At 39.1% G+C, this 9,905-nt stretch overlaps 1 protein-coding gene across 1 annotated transcript; it reads left to right on the forward strand.

The window, feature by feature from the left end:
• On the forward strand, positions 1-1,008 carry TAS2R38 (taste 2 receptor member 38). Its single transcript, XM_019749848.3, has one exon. It carries the CDS (start codon positions 1-3, stop codon positions 1,006-1,008), a length of 1,008 nt encoding a protein of 335 aa, XP_019605407.3.
• The last annotated feature ends 8,897 nt before the right edge of the window (positions 1,009-9,905 follow it).

Consider the following 9,905-nt stretch of genomic DNA (forward strand, 5'->3'; position numbering starts at 1 on the left):
ATGTGGACTCTGACTCCCTTCGTCACCGTGTCCTACGGAGTCAAGAAGGCATTTCTGTTCCTTTCAGTCCTGGAGTTCGCAGTGGGGATTCTGGCCAATGCTTTCATTTTCTCGGTGAATTTTCGGGACGTGGTGAGGAGGCAGCCCCTGAGCAACTGTGACGTTGTCCTGCTGAGTCTCAGCCTCAGCCGGCTGTTCCTGCATGGGCTGCTGTTTCTGGATGCCATCCAGCTCATCTACTTCCAGCAGATGAAAGACTCGCTGAACGCCAGCTACCAAGCCATCATCATGCTCTGGATGATCACAAACCAAGTTGGCCTCTGGCTCGCCACCTGCCTCAGTCTCCTCTACTGCTTCAAGATTGTCCGTTTCTCCCACCCCTTCCTGCTCCGCCTGGCGAGCTGCGTCTCCAGGAAGACCTCATGGATACTCCTGAGTACTGTGCTTTTCACCTCTTTCTGCACTGCCTTCTGCTCTTGGGAAGTTTTCACTAGGCCTCGGCTCACCGTCCCTCCTAAGCTACTCATGAATAACAACACAGAACACAACTGGCGATTGGAAAAACTGCATTTCATTCATTCCTTCCTCCTCTGCAGCCTGGGGTCCTTCCCACCTTTCTTGTGTTTTCTGGTTTCTTCTGGGGTGTTGATTGTCTCCTTGTGGCAGCACGTGAAGACAATGAGGGCCCAAACCAGAAACTCTTGCGACACCAGCCTGGAGGCCCACATCATAGCGCTCAGGTCGCTGGTCTCCTTTCTCTGCCTCTACATGGTGTCCCTCTGCGCTGCCCTCCTCTCGGTGCCCTTGCTGATGCTGTGGCACAATAAGCTGGGGGTCATGGTCTGCGTGGGGATAATGGCAGCTAGTCCCTCGGGACACGCAGTGATCCTGATCTCAGGCAATGCCAAGCTGAGGAGAGCTGTGACTGCCATTCTGCGCTGGGCTCAAAGCAGACTCAAGGTCAGGGCAGACCACCAGGCAGATGCCAGGACATCGGCGCTGTGCTGAGCGTGGACATGCCATGGGCTCTCACGAGTACATCTCCGATTGTTCAGGACACCTTCAGACGCCCGTTCCCATTTCTTCTGCACACCATCACTCGGAGTCCTTCTGCTCTACATCAGGGGACTCGCCCACAGCAGAATAAAATAACAGAGCTCCACACATAGTCTAGACAACTAGCCTGCCATTGCTTCCCTAGGTTTGTTTTGCTAAAAATGAACAAAATAAAAAGGCGAGGTACTCGGTGTAAATGCTTTGCATGCTGTAGCTTAGTGGTGCTTGCGATGGGCCAAGCCACGAGAAATCAGGTCGTCCCAAACAATATCTAAATCCCCAGATACCATGGGTGGCTTTGCACATGACTGCGAAGCCTATTTCTCAAAACAGGTGCTAGCCTAACGTTTGAAAATATTCACCACTGTGGCAATTACAGGACCCTCCTCAGACCCCACCATTGTCATGGAAAAAAGGTATAAAAAGACAAACTTGGAAGAACAATGATGTCACCACTGCAGCTGCAAGAGGTAGTTATTTAAAGCTTCTACAGGAACCAGACAGGTGTCATTTTGTCTGAAAAGACACTGACTCAGAAATGTGCATTCAATCGGCTGTAGAGTGGGGGTAAGGAGAAATAGGCGTTTGCTCAGTGGGCGCCCCGGACACCAGCGCCACAAGCGCCTCTGGCTCTGCTGCACTTGCCCTTAGGACAGAGCTTTGCCTGGTGCTAAGCATTGGTCAGGCTAGCGGGGGAACCTGCCGACACACTAGCTCAAAGGTATGTTTGTAGCAGGTGAGCATTCCCCGTCTGCCTGCACGGGGACCTGGCCAGGAAGGCTTTCCCCACATCAGAGCCTCACAGGCTCGGCAGAGAGCCAGACATAGATCTTGACAGACTTCAAAGACACCGCAGGTCACTGACACAGGCTGCTAGTTCTGTAGCTGAGAACTGCGGAGAAACTGCTCCCTTCTCTCAGGCACCTGACCAACACAGATCTAATTCCTCCCCCCGGTTTTCCCAAATGGACCTTTCCATCACTTCCAATGGCTACAAGTTACACCTTCATCTGGTTTCCTTTCCTTGGTGGACACCAAAGTTGTCCTAAGTCCCAAAGGCAGTGGGCCCCATCCTTGGCTGCACATTAAAATCTCTAGGGAAACTTAATCTCAATGCCCAGGTGACATACTAGGTCCCTTAAATCGAATCTCTGGAGGGGAAACCCAGGCATCATTTTCTGAAAGCTCCCTGGGTGGCTCCAGGGTGCAGCCAATTTTGAAAACCACTGTTCTCGATGCTCTTTTTCTTGACCTGGATGATGTGACCCTCCTACTGAACTGTATTGTGACCTTTTAATTCCAGTTTCTCCTAGAGTTTTGATCATGTTGGGGGAACGTGATCCTAAAGGAAAACAATTAGAGGACATCCTTCTTATTTTGTTTTCCCTCGTTTTGCATAAGTTCTCTCTGGACAGGTCTCCATTATATTTTACTGCTCTCCACCGTTTTATTTTTAAAATTCTATTTTGACACAATTTCAAATTTATAGAAAAGTTGCAAGAATTCCTATGTACCTTTTACCCACATGTGCGCATGAGTTACATTTTGTTCCATTTCTCCCTTCTTTCTGTCCCCCCACCTCCACCCCATACTGATACCTCCTGTTCCAACCCAATTACTAGGTTGGTGCAAAAGTAACTGCGGTTTTTGCAAATTGTTTTTAACCTTTTAAACCGCAATTGCTTTTGTATCAACCTAATATATTCAATTTGCTTTAGTCTTTCCTTTTTACATATTTGTAATTACTGCTCTAACCATGAGAAATAGCTTCTTCCATTTATGCTCAATATATTTACTTATTTGCTTATAACAGAAAACATGGTTTCAGAATTGCTATCCCATAATACAGCCAAAAGCAAAATGACTAAAATTCAATATTTGTTTATAGTATTTTTTCACTTTTTAGGTAAACTTCACATAGAGCAAAATGCACAGATGTGAAATGTATGACTTGGCAAGGTTTGATAATATATGCATGCATGTAACCAACACCCCTATTAAGATACGCAAAATCTCCATCAGCACAGAAAGTTCCAGGACTCTCTCTCCAGTCAATCACCGCCCACTCACTATGGGCAACCACTGTACTAATTTCTTCCCATAGATGAGTTTGGCCTATTCTCATGTGGAATCATATAGTAAACGCTTATTGTTGCTACTTTCACGCAATGTAATGTTACTGAGATTCATCCTTCCTAGCGTGGGGGTCACCACTTGTTTATCTACTCACTAATGATGAACATTTGCATTGTTTATAGTTTGGGGCTATTACCCTGCTGCCCCGAAAATAAGGCCTAGCCAGACAATCAGCTGTAATGCGTCTTTTGGAGCAAAAAATTAATATGAGACCCGGCCTTATTTTACTATAAGACCAGGTCTTATATAATATAACATAACATAACATAAATTAACATAATATAATATCGGGTCTTACATTAATTTTTGCTCCAAAATATGCATTAGAGCTGATTGTCCGGCTAGGACTTATTTTTGGGGAAACACAATATGAACAAAGGTTTTATAAACATTCTTGAATCCATCTTTTTGTGGCCATAGTTTTTATTACTCTTACATAAATAACCTAGGAGTGGAATTACTGGGTCATAAAGTTGAGGCATATTTAACTTTACGAATAACTGCTAAAGAGTTTTCCAAAGCGATTCCAGCATTTTATGTCTCTGTTAACAAAGTGGGGGAGTTGTTCCACATTCTCGTCAACATTTGGTATAGTCAGTATTTTTTTTAATTAAAATTTATTGGGTTGACAATGGTTAGTAAAGTTACATAGGTTTCAAGGTACAATTCTATAATACATCATCTATAGATCACATTGTGTGTTCACCACCCAGAGTCAGTTCTCTTTCCATCACCATATATTGGACCCCCTTCACCCTCGCACTGTGGTTTTAATATGTGTTTCCTTGATAACTAATGATATGGAGCAACTTTTCATGTGCTTCTTGGTCATTTGCATATCTTCTATTTTAAAGTAACCATTTGATTTATTTGCCCTTGTCATACTGAGTTGTCTTTTTATTATTTATTTGTAGGAGCTGTACTCGTACAATTTGTATGTGTGTTTTTATGTGTATACACACAAACACATACATACATAATTCATGTATCTTGGATACAAGTCCCGTATCTAATGCACGTAACGTGAATATTTCAATCCAGACTATAGTTTGCCTTTTCATTTTTTTAGTGGTGTCTTTTGATGAGTAGAAATCTTCAGTTTTTTATAAAATCCAACTTTTCACATATTTTTCCTTTAATGCTTAGTGCTTTTTGTGTCATCTCTACAAAATATTTGCCTGCCTCTAAGATGTAAAAATAATATTCTATGATTTCCTCTAGAATTTTAGTATTTTTTCACTTTTACATTTACTTCATATCTAACGTTAAGTAAGTTTGAACTTTAGTTTTTCCACGTCTATCCAGTTATTCCGGTACCATTTTGTGAGGATTTCCCTTCCTCATTGAATTGACTTGACACCTTTGTCAAAAATCACATGACAATTGTGTTCATGCATCTCTTTCTGGTCTCCATATTGTGTTGCATTGATATATTTGTCTATCCTGTTACCAAAATCTCACTCTTTTGATTACTATAGATCAATGGTAAATATTTGAGTCTTCCAAATTTACTTTTCTTTCCCAAAATTGTTTTCGGCTTATTTGAATTCACACATTTTGGAAGAATCTGTTTACTTTTTTTTAAAAAAAAAGCCTGTTAAAATTCTAATTGAAAGTAGACATCAACTTTGGGAAAATGGACTTCTTAAAAATATTCAGTCTGACAACCTACTAATATGATATCTCTTCATTTATTTATCTACATCTTTCATTTCTCTCAGCAATGTTTTATAACTTTTAGTATAAAGGTCTTACATGTTTCTTGATAAAATTGTCCTAAATATTTAATAGTTTATAATGTTATTGTATATGAAATTTTTTCCAATTTTTCAATTATTCGCTGCCATTATATAAAAATATAATTAATTTTTGTACATTAACCATGTATCTTGTGACTTTCCTAAATTATTAGTTCTAATAATCATTTGTAGGTTCTTTGAAACTTTTTGCTTAAATAATCATGTCATCAGAAAATAAAGAAAATTTTACTTCTTCCTTCCCAAACTTTAATACCCTTTATTTAACTTATTTCATTGGCGGAATCTTCAGTCCAATATTGATTAGAGGTAATATGAGTGTACACTCTTGCCTCGGTCCTGATCTTAGGGGAAAAAAATGCACTATTTAATCATTAAGTATAATGTTAGCTATGTTTATATATTATATACCTAGTACACCATTAGGTGTCTTGTACGTAGATCTCCTTTGTCAAATTAAGACTTTTTAAAATTCCTAATGTGTTGAGAATTTTTGTCATTAATGGGGGTTGAATTTTATTAAAACCTTTTTCTGTGTTTATTGAGATGATTGTATGGCTTCTCTCTTCTATTTCACTACATAATGATTTACATTGAATAATTTTTTTCAGTTAAATCAATCTTGCATTCATGGGATAAGCCCCACTTAGTCATAATGTATTATTATTTTTATGTGTTGCTCTATTTGACTTGTTAATGTATTGTTAAGAATTTTTGTATCTATGTTCATAAGGACTATTAGCCTCTATTTTTTTTAAATATATCTGCCAAGTTTGGTATCAGGGCTATTCTGGCCTCATAACACAAGGTGGGAAATGGTTCCATCTCCTTAATGATCTTTAAGACTTTGTGTAAAATTGGTATTATTCCTTCCTTAAACATTTGATAGCGTTAATCAGAAAAATTATTTGGGCCTGAAATTTCCTATTTAGGAAGGTTTTTATTATTATAATTACAATTTGTTTAATAGACATAGTATTAAGATTTTTTATTTCTTCTTGTGTCTATTTTAGTAAGCTGTATTTTTCAAGAAGTTTGTCTATTTGACCTAAGTTTTTAAATTTAGTGCCATAAATTTGGACATAGTACCCCTTTATTATCATTTTAACGTTTGTAATATTTGTTTTGCTAGCCCCTTCAATTCCCAACTTTGATAACTTTTGTGGTCTCTTTTTAATTCACCTCTCTAGCTAGAGATTTATCAATTTATTGATATTCCAAACTTCTTTTATTTTCTTCTACTTACTTTCTCTGGTTTATTATTTCTTTCATTCTACTTTCCTAGGCTTAATTTCTCTTCCTGATTTAGCTTCTTAAGGCAGAGAATTCGATCATTAATTTTAAATTCTTTTATTCTGTTCTAATGTAAACATTTTAAGCTTTATGTTTCCGGCTAAACGTGTTTTTGTGATATCCCACAGATATCAATATACTGTATTTCCTCACCCACCCACCTTTTTTGAGATCTAATTGGCGTATGACATTTGTAAGATTAAGGTATACAATGTATGATTTGATACACATATCTATTGTGAAATGTTTACCACAGTAAGGTTAGTTAACACATCCTTTGCCTCCCATCATTACCATTTTGTTGGTAGTGGTGGTTACGGTGAGAATATTAAATCTCTACTCTATGGCAACTTTCAAGTTACAATATAGTATTGTTAACTACAGTCACCATGCTGTACATTAGCTCCCCGAAACTCATACATATTATAACTGAGAACTTGTACTCTTTGACCAGCATTTCCCCCACCTCCTACCCCCGCCCCCCCAGCGCCTGGCAACCACCATTCTACTCTCTGTTTCTGAGTCCAATTATTTTAGATTTCAAATATAAGTAAGATCATACAGTATTTGTCTTTTTTTCTCTTACTTCACTTAGCATAATGCCCTCAAGGTCCATCCCTGTTGTCACAAACGGCAAGGTTTCCTTTTTTTTTTATGGCTGAATAATATATATCACATTTTCTTTACCCATTTATCTGTCGATGGACATTTAGGTTGTTTCCATGTCTTGGCTATTGTAAATAATGCAGCAATGAACATAGAGAGAGAGCAGATAGCTCGAGACAATGGTTTCATCTTCTTCAGATATGTGCCTAGAAGTGGGGATGCTGGATCATATGGTAGTTCTATTTTTCGCTTTTTGAAACTCCTCCGTACTGTGTTCCACAGTATCTACACCAATTTACAGTCCTACCAATAGTGCACAAAGGTTCCACATCTTCACCAGCATTTGTTATCTCGTCTTTTTGATAACAGACATTCTAACAGATGATGTCTCAGTGTGGTTTAGATTTGCATTGTCTCGATAATTGTTAAGAACCTTTTCATGCACTTCTTGGCCATTTGTATGTCTTGTTTGGGGGAAAAAATCTATTCAAGTCCTCTGCCATTTTTTTCATCCAGTTGTTTGTGTTTTTGCTATGGAGTTGTATGAGTTACTCATACATTTTAGATATTAACCCCTTATCGGACATATAGTTTCTAAATGTTTTCTCCCAAACTCGAGTTGAGACGTGTTCATATTAATGGTTATAACAGAACCTTAAATAGGGAAGTGACAGGATCATAGCAGTGATTTTATAAAGATTTGTCTGACGTGTGATCTAATATTGATCTGAAGAGGAGGAAGGAGGCAAAGGGTTTGAGCCATTTGCACCCCAACTGCAATGAAAGGATTGGACTATGATGGGATAGTGGGAATGGGGAAGGTATAAGTGAACTTTTGAAAAACAGCAACTAGTGTGTTGATATGGTGGTTGACAGAGAAGGAAGAATCACGGAGGTTTTCAGTGGGTGAATGTGCTGTAATATGATCCAATCACTAACAAAAACAAGTTGAGAAAGGAAGTTGGATTGAGTTTGGGGAAGATGGTAAATGTGGTTTGGAAATTAATGCAACTGGGTAGACATCATGTCATGTAATTGGAAAACATCAACCGATCCTTGAAAATGCAGAACTGAAATTCACATTAGAAGATAGAACTAGAAATAGACTCGGAATCATCAAAAGAGAAGCTAGAATAAAAAATGTGAATTTGGAACTGGGTTATAAAGGTAGAGGGAAGATGTTGACAAGGCTGGAGGCCATAGTTCTGGAAGGAGCAAATAGGGAAGTAGTAAGGATGGCTGGAACGGATGAGGTTTTCTTTTTCCTGCCAGTACCATCTTTCTTCTGAGAACAACCACTTCCCCCCAGAGGTAACTGTTTCTCCTTGTGCTCCAACTGAAATGTTTACCATGACCTTGTCCTTGACCGTATTTGATGGGTCCATTCCAAACCCATCAAAATCTACCTTGGGATTTTTCTAAGTTAATCCAAAAAAAAAAAAATGTGTAAGATATAAAATCTAGAAGCTTCTCATGACTATGTGTCCTGTCCTATTTCCTCTTACAAACAGAAATGAGCAGAGGCAAGAGGTATATATACCAAAACCTAGTTGTCTTTGGCTTCTGATGTTTCAGAAGTCCAGCTACATCTTTCTCCAGTTTTGGTTTCATTGTAAAACCCCTATCATTACCCATAAGCCAATTCATACCACTTTTGCCTGTATTTGTTTGAACTGAAGTCCTTACACTTGCAACCCAAACATCTATGATATAATGTGTGGTACAAAATCCATAAATGGGACCAGTAAGTCCATGAGAAAACCCAAGAGAAGGTATGACCACTTCACTTAGCTGTGCACAAGCCTTATAGGCACTCAAATATCACCTCACCCAGGGAGCCTAAATCATTTCAATAACCAGTCTCAAGCTGGAACACTTACGGCTGATGCTGTACGTGCGTTCCTTTTGTTCATGTCTAATGCATGGAGTACAACAAACTATGGCATTGTAAATGCAATTCATCATGCAAAGCCCTGGCTTGTCTTTGTTTCCAGACTTCCAAGCATGTCTGTTATACAGTTTTAATTGCCACATCCATTGATATTTTCGCACAGAGTGTTTCCTGATGAGTGATGCAATACACAGACTTCAGTCCCTTGCCATTGTGAAATGTTGCCACAGTGGTTTTGGTTTAGTAACAAGTCTGATTTTAACACATATGATCACAGAATTTAGTCAGGCTTACGAATTTGACTTTCCTACAGTGAAATATCAAAATTTTCCTTAGCACACAGACATAAGTCATTTCTTGATGTCGCAAATATCATGGGTAACATTTTAATAATTTAACATTGTGATGCGACCTGATAGATATTGGAAGGGTCAAGTCCTGTAGGACTTGATGAAGGAAGATGGGAGAAGTCTTTTCCCTCTGGTTCAGTTTTGCCAGGCTAGAGACAACCTGAGCAAGCAGTCTGATTGCTAAGCACAGTGTTTCTTCTGCCTGATGCTGTGGCACCTTGATAGAAATGGAGTAATGTCCTCATTATTTAGTTGAATAGACTGTCCTGTAAAGCATGATGTTTAATGCTTCACTAAGTTGCTGAACAAAGGGAAAGACAAGTGTGAGTGTTTCCGTGTGGTCTCTGCTCCTAGGAGGCCCCAGAACCTGAAGTCGCCCACAGGCTCACTCTAAATAAATCATCCCCCCAGGCCACAGCGGCCTCTCACCTTCAGACCCTGACTCTTCAGGTTAGGTTATGGTCATAGAATTCTACTAGCGGGTCCTTTAGTGACTCCCAAAGCAGGCTGATTCTGTGTACTCTTATGAATTCTGGGTTGTCACATGGTCTGAATGGAAATTTACCTTAAAATAACACAGTATTAGTAACGTGTACGAATACAAACTAAGGGGTGGTTAGTTGTCATTGAAGTACTATAGTCACAATCTGTTGTCCACTGTGGTTACTGTAAGATGTGAAGTTTTCTAATGAGGAATTAATACCTTCAGAGATGGTCTACCATTTAAATTATCCTTATTGAAAACTATGACAGTGTAAAAGGGATCAAATATATGGTGATGGAAGGAGAACTGATTCTGGGTGGTGAGCACACAAT

Source organism: Rhinolophus sinicus, chromosome 8 (genome assembly GCF_057876585.1).
Source record: "Rhinolophus sinicus isolate RSI-liver-muscle chromosome 8, RSI-T2T, whole genome shotgun sequence".
Lineage (NCBI taxonomy): Eukaryota > Metazoa > Chordata > Mammalia > Chiroptera > Rhinolophidae > Rhinolophus > Rhinolophus sinicus.